Below are 17,188 nucleotides of genomic sequence, written 5' to 3'. Positions count from 1 at the left end.
GTGGCTGTGGCTACAGGGCCCTGCCATGTGGCGAGACCCGCAGTGGGAGGGGCTGCAGATAAACCTCGTCACGGGTGCTAAAATCAACGCAAGTATGATGAGCAAGACGATGTTCACAGAGCCCCGGAGACCCTCCCCCAGGGCACTTCTGAAAAATGAGGGGAAACCTGGTGGACACTGCCCTAACCCGGGGATCAAGGTCCACGTCATGGTAATGACACAGCTGCCACCTTGTCCCTGGGGGGGGGGCTGTGGGAGGGCACCCCACTGTGGGGAGTCCTACAGCGGGGACAGAAATGACTCTGGCCATGAGGACACAGGAGAAAAGCCCAGACCGAGGAAACCGTTGACCGGTACTCCTCGCAAGGCCACGGGAGCTCCTGGGTTGGGTTCCGGAACAGAAAAAGGACGTCGTCAGTGGGTCAGCTGATACGGACGTCAACCATGTCTCCGAGCCCGCTCAGTCCACAGACGTTCATGTTTCAGCCAGGCGTTGTCTCCTCTCGGGACAACATCCACAGGACAGACGGCAGGGGCAGGTGCGAGTGACTGTGGACACCAGTCCCCTTCCCCCCTGGGACGGGAGACACAGGCCCCACCAGGACAGCTGGCTTCTCTGGTGCCCCCACCCACCCTGGCTTTCCATTCTGGAATCCCGGCAAGATGGGCTCCCCGTGGGCCCGAGGTGAGAGTCTTTCTTTCCTTGCCACAGGATGTGGGTGCCGCCAGAGCTGAGGGGCTGTTCTCTTTTCCACTCATTAGTGCGTGTTGTGACATCCTGAGTGAATTACCAGGGACGCCTCCGAATGTTGCCGCGCGTCTTGGCAAGGCCGGCACCTGCTGTCGGCTCTGGCCTGGGTTTGCACTTTCAGGTCGTCCCGGCAACGGAGAAGACAAGGGCCCGCGTCTCCCCGTGTGTGCGGCAAGGTCCCAGTGGGCCGTTCAGGCTGGTGAAGTTTCAAACGTTACTCGTACTATTGTCATGGTCTCTGCTCTCTCTCTGAAAACTTTTATTTCAGTCGTGCTCTAGTTAACAAGTGGTGTGGTACCGGTTTCAGGCGCTCAACGCAGTGAGCCGGCAGTTCCACTGTTTTTCTTACTTTGTTTAGCGGGAGGCCCTGTCTTCAAACCGGGTCCTGTGTGGAGATCCAGCCTGCGAACAGACAGGAGAGGAGCGGGCCCTCTTGGGAAGGGGCGGTGGGGCTCGAGGAGGGCCCCAGGTGGGGCCCCGCCAGGGACTCCAGGAGCCCGGGACCAGCTAGCGGCCCGCCTCCCCTCCCGTGCTCCCTCCTCCTCTCCGGAAGCCGGAGCTTGCACATCCTTGCACTGCTGTCCTTCACGCGCTCAGCAAACAGGTATTAGGCACCCAGTGGGGGTGACGAGGCAGGGACGGGGCACGGGGAGGCTGGGGGCCCCGAACTTTAGGAGGTGGTCAGAGAGTCACCGAGGGGCTGCAGGAAGGCCCCGGAAACATCAGAAGGAGAGCGATCGATGCTGTTCTAGCAAGTTGGCTCTCGGTAAACGCGCTGGACCTGCAGCCAGAGCAAGGTCACTGAGTTCTTCCCAGGGATGTCGGGCCAGGTGCCCAGGTGTGCACCCCTGAGGGCCCAGGCCGCCGCCTCAAACACTCCAGGCCTCAGAACCGAGGCTCCCCTGTCCCTTCTCCATCGAGGGAGCACAGGGTTGGAGCCACTTCGAACACAGAAGGGTCCGTTTCATCCCCGAGGCCTGCTGCTTGTGCTGCTGACTTTGGCTGGGATCCATCTGGTGGGGTGTGAGCTTCTTTCCCTCCCCTCCCTAAGCTTCGAATAATTATTACCAAGTATCGGGAGAGGAGCCCAGACCAGGCAAGGGCTGGCCTAGAACAGTCTTAGGTCCCCGCTGTCTGTCGTGGGGGCAGCACCAATGGCCCCGCCAGACCCGTGGGGCAGTGGGGAGTGCAGCCTGGGGAGAGTCTGTGGAAACAGCTTTGTAAGGTGAACGGGACACTGTCCCCGACTGTCACAGGCAGGCAGCCCTGCAGAATGGACACGGTTTGGGAGGGGGTTGCTTTACAGCCCTTGGTTCTTCATCTCTGGGACCCTCCAGAGGCTCAGAGGTCCTAGGGCTAAGCCCTCCTTGTAGAATCGCCTGGAAGACGCTCCTGCGGAAGTGAGAAGCACTCTAGACGGACTCCCTCCCTCCTGAGAGCCCCTCCTGAGGGGGGACCTGCTGGGTGTCCCCACTGCTTCCCAAAGGGCAAGGCCAGCTGGGCAGAGCCTGGGAAGCTCGGTCAGGGGCGGCTCAGCAGTGGCCTGACTCCAGGTCTCAGGCCGGCTGCCCCAGGAGGATGGCCCCCCAGGAGGACAGCCCCCCCAAGGGGGACAGGAGGACAGGCCCCACCCCTACCCCCCACGAGGACAGGAGGGTGATCCCCCCCTCCCCCAGGTGGGCGGTTCTGTCTGGCCTCTGTCCTCCAGGTTCCTTTCGGGCAGAGACAGTTCTCGTGGGCAGCGGGCAGGGCGGCAGGCAGGCTGAGCTCTCAGCTCCGCCCCCAGAAACGCACTTGAACACCACCTGCCTCTGAGCAGCGACCCAGGGCCTGGACAGAGCTCAGTGGGCATGGAACGTTGGTGGATTTGTCCCGTTAGACCATCTGCAGAGGAGGAGGGGACAGGCTGACGAGGGTCCCCCGGGCTCTGGGGCAGCAGTCGCTCCCACCTGGCTCCAGCAGGCTGTGGCAGGTGTGGGTCAGGGCCCCCTGGGTCAGGGCCGCCCGGAGGGCTTGAACCCTCCAGCCGGTGGGAGCTCAGACTCCTCCCCGCAGGGCTGACTGGGCCCATCGGGGTGACCCAAGGGGTAGGGGCTTCCTCAAGCCCCTCGTCCCGCGTGGCTCAACGTCCTGTCAGTCCTGACCTTAAGCCCTGGGTTACACTCCCCGCGGCACAAGCAATAAACCAGGACGTCCCCTTTCTGAGCTCCCTGTCTGAAGTCCAGAGTGACTTTCCTGGAACACTGTCACCCCTGGGGAGAGGGGAGAGCCAGGAAACAGCTGTCCTGAAGGTGTCCTGCTACTCGTCCCTCCGTCAAACTGACACGTCGTGTCCCAACCTTGCTGCCCTTGGAGAAAGTGCCTGGTCAACCCACGTGGCGGGGGGAGCTCAGAAGTTAGGGCCAATCCCTTCCACGCGATTGTTCCGTATCGAGTGCTGGGCCACGGCGGGAGCTAATTCCCCCACCCGGCTCCGCCCAGGGCCGGCTCCGCTGTGCCCTGCACACCCTCCTCGCCGGCCCAAGACCGAGACCGTGGGCGTTTGGAGAGGACACAGACAGGCGTGCGGAGTACCCGAGGGCACGCGGGCAGGTGTGGCCCCCCGGCAGCGGCGGACTCTCCCGGGAGCAGTGGCCACGTGGGCACCTGTAGGTCACGGGTGGCAGGGCCTGGGCTGGGAAAAGACCGGAAATTCAGAAAAGGCAAAACTGGCCTCTCACGGAGGCTGAGGAGCGGAGCCGAATCCTTTGTATTTCTTCTTCTGCCACGAGGACAGCTGCATTCTACCTCATTTATACGTTTTGACATCTCTCCTCACACGGCTTTCGTCAAGATGGAGAAGTAACTTGGTAAGTGCAAGTCACGTGCTGCCGGGCTGTCGGAAGGACATCGGGCCACACGTCTCAAGCCAGAAAACCCGTGAGGTGCCGCAGGTGAGGTCAACAGCCTCGGCGGCCAGGACCGGGGAAGAAGCCACACCACCCAACCCAAAGGCGGCACGTTATCACCAAACGCGCCAGGATCGTGCGGCTTGGGCGGCGTGACCCCAGCCTGTGTCCTCAGGTCCCGGTCCCGACCTGTCAGACGTCCCCGGGTTGGCCCTCGCCCGCCTCCCTCCCAGGAATGCCGTCTGGTGGCCTCAGTTCCTTTCCGCTGAAGGTGCCAGAGCACCTGCCCACGGAGAGCGGGGCTCCGGGGGGTGGCTGCTTCCTGCCTGTCTGCTGAGCCACAGCGGGACTTACCAGGTTCCCGTGGACGAGCACACACTTCATGCTGAGGGCGGAGCTGCTGCAGGGACGCACCCGGGTGCGGGTGGGAGCGTGCATGTGCATGCATGTGCGTGTGAGGGCACGCGCAGGTGTGTGCACACGTGTGAGTGTGTGCACGTGCAGGCGTGTGCCTGGCTGAGGACGGAGTGGTGTCCCCCTGCCTTCTCTGCTGCCGTTGTCCCCGCAGGGCCGGGAGGAAAGCCCAGGGTGGCATCTGTCTCTTCTGCTCGGCAGCTGGTCCAGCAGACAGCAAACCCGTGGGAGGAAGGGCAGCTCCCCCGCGAGCGGGTTCCAGAACCGGAGGCAAAGCGGACATTGTGAGCAGGACCGGAAGATGCCGTGCGCCCCGGGGGCCTTCTCCTTGGTCCCGTGTATCTTCGTGCACATCCGCGAACAGGGGCCCGGTGGCGCGGCCCGGGAGCCGGATGGGAACATGCAAACCCAGGGCCCACCCAGGCCCGCGGGGTCGGGGCTGTATTCCCACGAGCCCCTGGGGCCGTGTGCACACGGAGGCCGCAGGAGCTGGAGCCGCGGGGCCCGGGGGCAGCCTCTCTGTGCCTAGGACTGCGGCCCACAGGGACGGGAGGGGCTCTGGCTCTGAATGTTGACCCCCACCACCGTGGTGCACAGCCCTCGCCCGTCTGGCCCAGCGCAGCGCGTGCCTTGGCGACACGGGCTTGCCCTCTGGGCCGGGCTTTGGGGGACCCGGCCTTCCCGCCCACCGGCCCGTGGGAGCCCCGTCACCCCCGTGTTCCCCATTTATGAGGTCCGTCAGTCCTGCTTCTGTAAACTCATCGGGTTCCCGGGACGGAGGTGCCCTGACGCACAGCGGTGGCAGCGGCTCGGCCCCGAGAGCAGGTCCGGGAGCAGATGGTAAACAGAGGCACAGTGATGATGGCCGCGCAGAGGTGGCTGACTTCCCCACACATCTGCCAACAGGAAGCCCTCGTGCAGAGGAGGGTGTGGGCCAGGGCCAGGAGGTGACCGCCAGGGCAGCCGGCCCCGACTCTCCCCGGGGCCACAGTGTCCCCGACCCACGACCACGTTCTCACAGTTGGGCGAGGCCCTGCTGGGCCGCCTCGAGGTGGGGGCAAGCGAGAGGGCCGTCCTCCGGCGTGTCTGACAGGCAACGGCAAACGGGGGCCCCTGGGGCGGCTCCTCAGGAGGGCAGGGGGCAGCAAGGCCCAGGAAAGGCCGGGCCCCAGACGGCACGCAGGAGTCTCGACCTGGATGCACGAAAACCATGCTAGGCAAGGACAGTGGCTCACTTCCTAACTTGCATCTTCTTCAGCATTTATTGAGCCCCTGCTGTATGCACAAACTGTTCTAGGTCTGGAAAACGAAGAATGCGCCGGCCCGGCCTCTCAGCCTAACCGGAGTGATGTGGGTGTCGGGCACTGTGCACGCGGGGGCCCTGTACTCTGGGTCGACCAAAACGCGTCTTCCCAGCAAGTGCCGGGAGGAAGGGCATCTCGATGGCATCGGAGCCGTGTCCAGAGCGTCTGTCATGTGCTTCTTCCCGTCCCGGGACACAGGTCGGAGTTACTTTTGTCTTCTTCCTCCCTCTTGCAAAAGATCGGAGTTTTCAGAATCAAGCTTTTTAAAGGAAGTACCTACTAACGGCCTTGATGGAGCCACCCCCCCGTCCCCAGTGCGGCGACTCTGGCTGCAGCCGCAGGAAAGCGCTCAGCCTTCTGGCCTCCGGCATTTCACACAAGGGCTCTGGACTCATTCTAAGGCTGTCGATGTCACTAGGCGGCTCCTCGCGAGCGCCGACGTCCTGCTTTCTTCACTGTCCAACGTAAACAACAGACTGTTAGAAACTAGTCATAACAGGGGCGCCTGGGTGGCGCAGTCGGTTAAGCGTCCGACTTCAGCCAGGTCACGATCTCGCGGTCCGTGAGTTCGAGCCCCGCGTCAGGCTCTGGGCTGATGGCTCAAAGTCTGGAGCCTGTTTCCGATTCTGTGTCTCCCTCTCTCTCTGCCCCTCCCCCGTTCATGCTCTGTCTCTCTCTGTCCCAAAAATAAATAAACGTTGAAAAAAAAAAAAAAAAGAAACTAGTCATAACAACTGCAACAAAAATAACTCTTGGGGCTAAAATCTTACAAGGCCTGGTTTTCCTGCCCCAGCCCTTGGAGGCCAGCAAGGGAACGGCCACCTGCCCTTGGGTGCTGTGGGTCGAGCCGGTCACGTCCACTGCTGTCTTGACCGTCTTACGGGTTGCTGCTGTTTGTTCCGATTCTGACAGCCACGTGCACCCCTCCCACCACGTGCCTGGTGATGGGAGTCTGGGGTCCCGGACCACAGCCGCACCCTCAAACAGGGTGGCCATTAGGGGCTAAGCTGTCAGGGTGTCCCTCTGGGGACAGTGGCACTCCAAGTGCTGGCACCCCTGGTCACTTGGTGACCATTCGTGTTGCCAACAAGGGCTTGCCTTTGGAAAACGGGCAAATGTGGGGCACCTGGGTGGCTCAGTCGGTTGAGCAGCTCCCCAGGTATGGGACAACAAGGGACAGGTGACAGAGGACAAAGTTTCTCCAAGAAAACCCAGAATAACTAGGAAGCAACAAAAACAATTTAAACTAAAAAATATTCATGCATGTAGACTGTTTCCTAAACAAAAATCTCCAAAGAGGTACGATATCCAAAGAAATCCTGAAGTAAAACAAAATCGTACGGCTAACAATCCTAAAAGCACTCTGGACACAGCTGGGACAGCGGGGCCAGACTCCAGACGCCGGGACAAAGTCTGCGGGACTCTGACAGGGAAGTCAGGCCAGGGGCGACTTCTCCTGGGTGGGCTTTCATGCGACATCACATCAAGACGCCGGTTTCCCGACCGCAGGGGCTCAGGAAACACGCTAACACGCGCGGCAAGAACCAGGAGTTGTGGTTAAAAAAGACGAGAGGGTCTCAGTTCGGAGCCAAATGGGGGCAAGTTTTGTGGCGCGGGGGCAGCTGACCCTCCCGTGGACAGGTGGTCCCCACGAGTCCGTGCCGAGCACTTTCTGGCCCGGAGACCACCTGCTGCCATCTCATTCTTCTATTTGCTACAAATGACGGTAAACGCTAACTAAAAGCACGGCCGGGTCGCGGCTTGCGCCTGACCCTCCCGGGTGCACAGGCGGCCCTGGTCCTTTTATTGCAAAGGAGCCTCATTCTGTGCATCTTTATGGAACATTTCAAACACACACACACACACACACACACACACACACACACACAACTCCAGCCTCGCAGCTGATAAACCGCGACGTGCTCTGTCCTTTAATACCTCCGTGTGTCCCCCTTCGTCTGGTAGCATTTTGATGCAAATCCCAGACACCCTATCATTGCCGTCATATCTCAGTAGTTCTAAAAGACAGGGGCCCGGGGCGCCTGGGTGGCGCAGTCGGTTAAGCGTCCGACTTCAGCCAGGTCACGATCTCGCGGTCCGGGAGTTCGAGCCCCGCGTCAGGCTCTGGGCTGATGGCTCAGAGCCTGGAGCCTGTTTCCGATTCTGTGTCTCCCTCTCTCTCTGCCCCTCCCCCGTTCATGCTCTGTCTCTCTCTGTCCCAAAAATAAATAAACGTTGAAAAAAAAAATAAAAAAAAAATAAAAGACAGGGGCCCTTCACTGTTCTCCGTAAGTGACGAATCACTGAATTCTATGCCTGGAATAATTGTTACACTATATGCTAACTAACTTGCATTGAAATAAAAAAATAAAAAAAGCAAAACAAAATAAACAAAACATAGGGATTCTTAAAAAAGCACATCATCTAAAGTAGGTGAATACTCCATAAACATCAGCTCTGTACAGCTGTCTGTGTGGACTCCCGTTCGTCTGAATTAGTAACCCAACAAGCCCACGCGCGGGGATGGGTTGATACGCTTCTTGGGTCTCTAACCACAAGGTTCCCTCCATTTTTTTTTTCTTACAAATTATATTTTGAAGAAACCAGGTTGTCTGTCTGATTTCCCACAATCTGGATTTTGTGTGTTGGACATCGATGATGAAAAGACATAGACGCACTTGGAACGCATGGCCCCGAGCTCAAGAGGCCAGTGTGAGAAGATGCACACGGCGAAAGGCCACACTGGGAAAGGCAACACTATGCAGACAGTAGGAACCCGGGGGGGTGGGGGGAGGGGGGCGTCAGGGGACGGGCTGGGGGGAAGGACAGCAAAACTACGTGTGATGCTGTCTGGTGGTCTCATGACATCATACATTTGTCCAAACCCACGGGATGGCTACCCAGTTACCCTGATGCAAACTGTGACTCTGGGGGACTCTGGTGGGTCGGTGTGGGTCAGCAGTGGCAAATGCGTGACTCTGCTGGGGATCCTGATGGGGAGGCTCCGCGTGTGTGGGAACCAGGAATCTAAGGGAGGTCTCTGCGTCTTCCCCTCAACTTTGCTCTAACCTTAAGTTGTTCTAAAAACTAAAGTCTATTAAAATAATATGCATAGGTAGACAAACAGCACACTGAAATGTCAATGTGGTTAACTTTGGGAGCAGGATTCTAGCAATTTTTCTTCATCTTTCATTTGTATATGCTAAAAGGCCACAGATTAATTTTAAAAATCAAGGCAAACGATTGTAGTAAAGAAAATGCTAGATGCGATGATCGTGTTGAGTTTTCTCCTGTTTCCTTTTCTGTACTTGAAAGGTTTTCCACCTGGACAGTACTTTCAAAATAGAAAAGGTGTGCTTAAAGACCAGGCTGCGTCCTTGAACGTGAGCACACGCGTGTGCACATACCAGGCAGGCTCTGGCTGGCTTGGATTTCGTTGTAAAACTAACAGCTTTATGCACACGCGATTCCCATACCTTGAGGCGTGCCCTTCTCGTGTACAACCGCGTGACTCCCAGGGCATTCGGAGTATAAAACCCTCCAGGCCGGAGCCTCCGGCCGGTGCACAGGGGCCCAGGCGGGTCGGCCTATGCCTCCAGGGGGAGCTGGCCTGCACACGGAGAGGCTCACGGTTGTTTTCTAAACATGAGAAATTCAGATGGGACAGGAGATCCACTCATATTTACGCAAAATTTCAACACTGTTTCCCAAGAAATAAAAATTTCATTAATTTCCACTGTTACAGATTTTTGAAAGTTTGGAAACAAAAGGCTAAAATTTATCATCTACTCGTGCAGACTTCTGGGGACCTAAGGAGTTCTCCCTTCCAGCTCCTGCTTAGGGACGTCCTCACGGCCGCATCGTGGACCCGAGTTCCCAAACGCGATGTTCGGGGAGGCAGGCTCGCATCTCCTAAAACCTCTTGGAGAGGGTTCACCTGGAGCACGGAAGGCTCGTGTCCGTGTGTTCCCGACCAGAGTGCACTCGGTGCTCCTCTCTGCAGCCCAGCCCGCCCTCCCACCGCCCGGCCGGGCTCTGCAAGAGCCCCACGAACATTTTTTTTTCTTAATGTTTGTTTCCGAGAGAGGGCAGGGGAGGGGCAGAGAGAGGGAGGGAGGATCCCAAGCAGGGTCCGCACTGTCAGCGCAGAGCCCGACACAGGACTCGAACCCACAGACTACCAGATCATGACCTGAGCCAAAATCAAGAGTTGGACACTCAACTGACTGAGCCCCCCGGTGCCCCAAGAGCAGCATTTGAAGCAACTACGTGGTTGACTCGGCTGCTGGGGTCCCCTGAGACGCGTGTGCTTGGATGAGGGAGCCAGAGGGCAGGGGTGACTGGTGGCCCCACTGCCCCTCTGAAGAGAAGGCCCGACCAGGACAGCTGCCTGGCCACTCATGTGCCCGGAGGGAGGAGGATTTGAGTCCTCAGTTTAAAGACGTATTTTCTCTTTATCTGGGGCACGAATGCATCATTAACAGTGACAAAACCACCAGAGGCCAGATGATGGGGAGCAGACCACCGTGGGTGGGGCTGGGAGGCCCCCACGGAGGGCACCGCAGGCCCTGCCCCTGCCTGGCCGCTCCCAACCTTCCCAGGCCGTGGGCTGAGCGGGTCCCCAGGCGTCCCCCACAGCAGAGCCTCGCTGCAGACGGGCACGACCCCACACGGACACCCGTTCTGGGGAACACCACCGGACACACCAAGTCCAAGTGCCCAGAGAAAACTACCACCCAGCAGAAAACAAGGACATCCGGGGCTGCCCGGAGTCCTGACCAGCATCATGGCCCCTGGCACACCCTTCCCAGCAGGTGAAGACGTGTCTTCGGGACGACTTGTCAGCCTCCGTGGCTTTCTTGCTCAGGTCAGCTCGCAACTGGGCCTCCAATCGTCCCCCCCCCGACCGGTGTCTCCTTTTCCCAGGGCCTCGGCCCTTCTTTGCTGGTGACACCAGGTCCGGGTGTTGGGTCTTCACATTCTACCACCGGCATCGTCCTGTCACTCGTCGGAGCACTCGGGGCCCCGGAACACTGAGGAGCTGTCTTCTGGTCTCCCTCCAGGACCCGCGAGGAGGGGCCCAACCAGCTGAGGTGGACACAGCTGGTCACCCACCCTCCTGGGTGTGCAGAGACCACGGTGTCGTCCAGGTGTGACAGCAACCAGCAGCCCAGGACCACGGACGGCCCCACAGCCTCGGCTCAGACACACTTTCCACTCAGTGTGAGCAATGCCGTGAGTTAGCACTGAGCCCTTTTAGAAACCACGGCCTCAGAGACCGCGGGTGTTCACGGAGATCTCAAACATCTCAAACTTACCAGGTTCCCGGTTACGCAGTCTCCGTTTCTGTGCTAACAGGGCCATCAGAGACAGCCCTCGCCTTCCAAGCCCAGCCCTGGAAACTTTGGTTACTGCTGTTGTGGAGAATAGCAAATAAATGTACCTACGCTTACCTTGCTGAAGAGAACAAGACAGTGACGGTGCCTTGATTCCTGGACATCTGCCTGCCTGCCCCTGTCCTGCACCCAGCCTCTGCCTGTCACCAGAAGCACGAATGGGGTCTGACCATCACGCCCAGTGTGCAGGCCTCCTGAGTGCGAGCAGTAGAGAGAAGGAGGAGGATTCAGGTTCTGGACAACACCCGAGTAGGCAGTGAACACCTAGAACCGGCCATACCTGAGGCTCCATTCATCGCTTCTCAGACAAGCGAGGGATGTAATGAGACAAACCCACCGGAGCCGTGGTTCTGTCACCTGCAGCTGAAGTCCACATGCACAGCACACAGCGTAACCTGACACGTTACTTCTGATTCAGTAGTTAGTCTAGGAAACAGGGAGGACTCAAGGCTTGTGCTACGGATCGGGACTGGAGAAGGGACATCTTTCACTTCCTACACTAATTCAACAAGGCCGTCTTTAAGCAGCACCTGTCGTAACGCTGCTGGCCCCAGTCCCAGGTCAGCCTGCCTTCCCCACAGGACCGAAGGAGGCATCGGCCGCAGTGCCGTGAACACATCCCGGGTCGCCCACAGCCCCGAGCCCAGACAGCGCCGGCAGCAAGGGTGCCAAGGGGCCCTTTCAAAGGGAGCGTGAAGACGAATTAACCGCCAGCACCTCCCCGTGGGCATCGTGGACCAAAGCTACTGCCCACACATCTCTGGACGACGGAACCTGAAGACAAGGCCACCGGGCGCAGGACCAGCTCTTCCTACAGCTGCATGAACTCAGGGCCGGTGGGTCAGACCCCATGACCCAAGGGACAGGGATGATGCACAACCAAGCTGTCAGGGAAAGGGGGGTGCACATCCTACGATGAACCTTGCTCTCCAGCTTGTCAGCCAGGATCAGAGCTGCCTTGTTTTCTGGGCTTAGATCCGAGGCTCATGAAGCTTAGCAACTATAAATAACAACGATCCTTTACATTGTTAATGCTTTGGTACAAGCTTTAGAAAAACTCCTAAATGGCAGAAACTCCTGACTAGCAGCCACGGAATGGCCTAGAAAGATAGGTTAGGTGGTCTGTTTTCCTGTGCAGACTTCCAAGGCCTGACCAGATACCCGGAGCGACCCGACAGGCAGTGTCCTCTGCCCTACAGGCGGCGGGGTGGGCATCGCACCAAGAACGAGCTTATAAAAAGGAGTTTTATTAAATGAAAGAGAAATCTGCTCGGTGGGTCAAATGCGAAATAGATATACAAAAACTTTACACCCGTGTCCCGGAGGAGGAAGGCCCCGTGCGCTGGCCCGGACCCGCCCCCGCTGCCCCGAGTCCTGCCCACCCGTCCCGCAAGAGGCTGCGAGGGGCGTGGCAACATCTTTGGCACACGGCCTCCCGGGACACTGTCCCTTAGAAAAGTAGACTTTCCATAGTAAAACCTCTAAAAACACCTATTTCTGCAAAATTATGTGTTTCTGTAAGTGGAGCTCTGCAAATGTACACGTCTTTATGGAGAAAAGGAGACCCCATCCGAGGGCCCGCGCGGCCGGGAGCGATCAGGGGCCAGAGCAAGACGCGTGTGTCTGCCGAGTGCCCCGCAGGTCACATGAGGTCGTTGAGCTCTGCCTCCAGTGCCGCGGCCATCTCGTCCGCCTCCGAGCTGCTGCCCTCCTCGTCCTCCCCGCTGGACTCCCCGCTGGACGCGCTGCCGGTGTCCTCCTCGGGCAGCTTCCGCTTGTGGCCCCTGCAAGACAGGCGCATGCCGTGACACGCTCGCAGGGGCAGGGACACGCACACCGGGACACACACGTGCATCAGCACCCACGCACCTCGGGACGCACCCACGCAGCGCGTAGCTGTCCCGTGGGGCCATCGATGCAAAAGCGCTGTCCCGGTTTCAGTGCGAGGAGGGGTTGGAGCTGGGGGTCAAAACCGCGTGGGGCCAGCAGGCCCGGGACACGCTCTGTCCATTCCCATGCCGCCAGGCCCCCGCGTCCAGAGGTGGCCCGGCAGCGATAGTCACGGAGTCACGGAGGAGGTGACAGAGCGCCCGTAACCGTACGGCTCGTGGGGAGAGGAGTGCGGACCGGTGGGAGGCCTGGAGGGCGTGCCCCTGCTGTCCGTGTCCGCCCCCTGCCCTCCCCCGGGGAGCCCTCGCAAATGCCTTCTCCCCAGAGCTCCAGACGCTGTCACCTCTGATTGGCCCCGAGGAGAACCAGACGGGAACAAATGTGCAAAGCACGACTGGAGAGGCTGGGTCGGCTGTGGGAACTACTAATGCCATTCTGCAGACACGAAAGCCAAGGCACATCCCAGAGGACCAGACGGGGCTGTCACCCGGTCCGGCCTGAAAACTCCACTTTCCTTACGTGGCTTAAGAGGAATTACCCTGATGACCAATGACGCCACGACGGTGGTGGCTGCCTCCGTCCTTGGGACAGAGTTGGCGGACTCGGACCAGACTGTGCCCGCGAGATTTCTGCAGCACGGGGCCCGCGGCGAGCACAGCACTCCCCCAGGAGGTGCCCGCTGGCCCCGAGCGGTGTCCCCAAGCCGAGGAAAACCGGCCTGACCACGCGCCCGCCCTGGGTCTCCCCTCACACAGGGGCACCTGAGCCTCACGAGTCAGCCCCTCCCGTCTCTTGCGCTGTGATGGTGGGGACACAGGCAGGCCCTGAAGATTTTCTGGCACGTGCACGCGCACACACACACACACACACATACACACACACACACGGCAGCCGCACACACGCGTGTATATACCGAGGCACATGCAGCACACATACAACGTAGAGAACCACACGCGTACAGGAAATCGGAGACCACGGTGCTGGTGGAAGGAAAGGCGTACAATTTATTTAAGAGAAATACCGCCAGCAAAACCAGATGGAACCAACAAAAGACACGTTGCCGATCGGTCACCGTCCCACCTAAGAAGAGGATGTGCCTGCGGCAGACGAGGCGCCGGGAGCCTGCCGGGAGGCCGGCAAGGACACCCAGAAAGAGCAGTCCCCTGGGCTGTCCCTCGCGCCCCAGGCTCTACCGCGTGCGTGACCGCCAGGGCGGCAGTGCCCTCGCCCGACCCACCAGAGCACTTTGTCAGTGCCACCCGTTCAGTCCAAAGTTTAAACGACTATTATCTTCCCGTCGGCTGAATATTTTCTAAGGAAACAAACGTTTACGCTGTTACAGAAAACAAGCTGGGCTCAACACTGAAGGGCAAAGTGGGTTTCTCTTATCAGCACCTGACCATTAAGATCTAAGGTTGCTCCCTTAGGAGATCTCTGGAAAACATACAAGCAAAACCGGTGTAAAGGGTTTCTGAGCACAGGGATGCTTCAGGGAAATTACCCCGAACACTAGGCCGTAGGCTTCCTTTGCCCTTGGCCCCCTGGAGGGCGGCGTGGCCTCAAGGCTCTTGGCCCGCTGCAGTTCGTGGGACGCGCGTGCGTGGCTGCTGTTTTCCGTTCCGGGCCGTTACGGTGTTGGCGGAGCGTGGGACGCCCGGCAGCACCAGGATGCACTCGGGCGCAGGAGCCACAAGGTGCCCTTCCCGGGTGCGATGCCGGGCGCGTGGTGGGCCCGCGGCCACGCCTGCCGAGGGGGTCCTGCCCGCGGACCTCATGCCCGGCTCCCATTCGCACGGAAGAAGGGGCTGTTTGGGGGCCCCACGTGCAGTGGCTCACGCCCCCCAGCTCTCTCTGGGGGCGAATGGTGTGGACCACCTCCTGCCCCGTTTTACGAGCTGGTTTGTCGGAGCGTTCGGTCCTGAGGGCTCTTTACGTAGCGCGGACGGCAACTATTTCTCAGGCGTGTGCCGCACAGATTTGTGCTTCTCACACTCCGAATGGTGAGAAGTCTTTGGACTATCAGTACAAAACTGACCACGTAACCCGAGGTCACAAATACTTAGGTTTTCTTCGCAATCTGTTGTGAGTCGGCCTCTGAGTTCATTTCTGAGTCAGGGTTGAGATGAACTCTGCATCTGGACACCTGTGGCAGCACCATTTAGTCAAAAGGAAACTTGAAGAAACGTATACAGAAATACGTATGGCTATACACGCCTATGTTCAGGGAAACCTGCACTTTGAAAGAAGACAAGAAACCCCCCAAAAGATGTAGAGATGAGAAAGTCTTCGTTTGGGCGGAACAGACCACAAGCAGAGCCACACACACGAGGTCAGGAAAAGATCTGCGAGACGACGCCACGTGTGACCTAAGACCTACGAAACAACCCGCTTTCGAACTGGTAACACAGGAAGTAACCTAATGGAGAGAAACGCTCCCAAATCAGAACACAACTGACCCAATAAACTCAAAATGGACAGAAGCCCTGAGAAAGACACCAGGGACTGTAACTGAGGTGATCGGTGGGCCTGCTCAGGCTGGAAAAGTGAACACAAGAGGCCGGAGGCCCGAGGAGCAGGGACGGCGTCCGTGGCGGCAGCACGCGGGCTGTGTGGCCGGTGCCGGGCGCCCATCTGTAGGGCCAGAAGCTCTGGTTGGGCCCAAACCAGGGCAGACATGAGCCTGAGGAGACAGGTACCTCAGCAAAGGGTTAATTTTGGGTTTGTAAGATGTCCTGAAACAAAAGCTATTTTAAGCACAATTACTCTGAAGCCTCTGGGATGACTGTCCTTTTGCTGAGTGGTGACAAAAACAGAGACGCGTTTACAAATGACACGTAGGCGTAGATGAAACAGACCACTGCCTGTAAAAATGTCAGGTGGCCATCTAATTCCCATAAAAAGGGGTGTCCATTGTCCATACTACTGTGAACACCACCGACAGAAGTAACGTCCATGAGCCCTGCCTGGGGAAAAGAGTGGGTGGGCCCCGAGGTCTCACAGGGATGCACCGGGCGGTCACGATGCATGTGCGGCCCGCGCTCCCCAGGCCCCCAGACCTACAGCATAGGAACACCCGTCCCGGCTGCTGGTGAACGGTGGAGGTTTATCCAAAGCAGCAGTGATTCTGAGCGCACTTACTTAAGGAAACTCAGAAGAGTGCTGGCTGTGCCCCATCCCCCGGGCACCCAGCTGGGCCCCAGGCCTGCAGTGTGAGAGGAGGGGTGGGGGGTGAAGTCTGTGTCCCACCAGGGTGCGCTCACCAGCGGCAGCTCCCCCAGCACGATGACGCGTCACCCAGCCTGACCGTGAGCACTGGCAGAGCAGCTCTGTGGCCCACGCCGCAAGGTTTCCCAAGCAACAAGCGCGAGGCATCTCCCGTGCCTCCTGATGCAAACGGTCTGCTCTTGGCCCAGAGCTGGGCCTGCATCCGAGTTCCCTTTTGTCCCTTTGACAGCTTGACGCAAAAAGCAAAAACAGAGAGGAGACAGCTGCTGCCCGCGGGGACGAAGGCCCCCAGGCCCAGGAAACAGCCGGACCCCCTGTGGAGGGGGGACCCGGAACCGTGGAGAAGCTCGGCTCCCCAGGCAGAGGCGGGGAGCACCTGCAGGCAGGGCCTGAGGGGAGAGGGGAGAGGAGGGACCCCCCCCCCCCCCACGAGCAGCACCAGGACAGGACAGGAGTTAGCTGTCAGAACAGCCACCTTACAACAACGGTATTGTGTGATAACATCTTTTGTGGAAACGTCTGACCTGCACTTGGAGAGCGTCTGGGACAGAAACGCCCCACACCTGGACAGGCTCACTGCGGCAATGTCCTCGTGCTCAGACACCTCCCGATGACGCAGAGTGCTGGCATGGGGTGACACGAGCCCTGTTTTCCACCAAATCCGTGAGGTGGGTGTTCGAGGAGACCGCACAGCCACATTCCTGCGGGGCTGGACCACACACGACCCCACGCAGGTGCCGGGTACGTCAGGGACACGGTGCACCCGTCCTACAGATCAAGGACTCTCCCGCATCAGGGTCGTCTTGCAGGGAATTAACAGAGGGAGCGAGAGAACACAGGCGAGCCCCACTCGGGTGGTCGTGCGGGGCGGTCCCACGGAGCCCAGTGCGTGGCTCAAGACCAGGGAAAGACGGTCAGTGCCCAGGTGGCAGTGCGGTGTGCTAAGGCTGGTCTCACCCTTCCTGTGACAAAGCAGAACATGAGACGGACTGAGAAGAGAGAAAACCCTTACTCCTGGTTAAGTAACATTCGGAGAATAAATTTTTATACACGATTAAATTTTAGTAATTAAAAAGCATCTCAGGCCTGCAGGTCACGGCTAACAAACGCCTGTGAACGATCAAAGCTTCGTCTCCCCTCAGCACAGCACACGTTTATGTTGTTTTTACAGCCACGTGTGCGGTTCCACAGAGAATTGCGAACAGATTTAACGTGGAGAAAACTGAGAGCTAGAAACCCTCTCATGTTCAGGGTGGAAAAAACCCTCTCACGTTCAAGGCGGGAAATAGCACGAACAGGAACAAACTTCCTCCCGGATGC

General features: G+C 58.8%; 1 protein-coding gene across 5 annotated transcripts in view; it reads right to left on the bottom strand.

Annotated features, from left to right (window-relative positions):
• Positions 1-11,980: 11,980 nt before the first annotated feature.
• Positions 11,981-17,188, bottom strand: part of CTDP1 (CTD phosphatase subunit 1) — a 57,075-nt gene continuing 51,867 nt past the window's right edge. For 2 of the 5 annotated variants that reach the window (XM_011288118.4, XM_006938983.5), the window contains one exon: positions 11,981-12,537. In XM_011288118.4, coding sequence (XP_011286420.2) covers positions 12,301-12,537 — 237 coding nt within the window. In that variant the 3' untranslated portion in view covers positions 11,981-12,300. Of the gene's footprint in view, positions 12,538-13,621; positions 16,831-17,188 lie in introns of those variants that run through there. The other 3 variants (XM_045041306.1, XM_045041305.1, XM_019815470.3) reach the window with 2 other exon arrangements.

This window comes from Felis catus, chromosome D3 (assembly GCF_018350175.1).
Source record: "Felis catus isolate Fca126 chromosome D3, F.catus_Fca126_mat1.0, whole genome shotgun sequence".
NCBI classification, from domain to species: Eukaryota; Metazoa; Chordata; class Mammalia; order Carnivora; family Felidae; genus Felis; species Felis catus.
The sequence above is the reverse complement of the archived record's forward strand: the minus strand, read 5'-3'. Positions and strand labels throughout refer to the sequence as shown.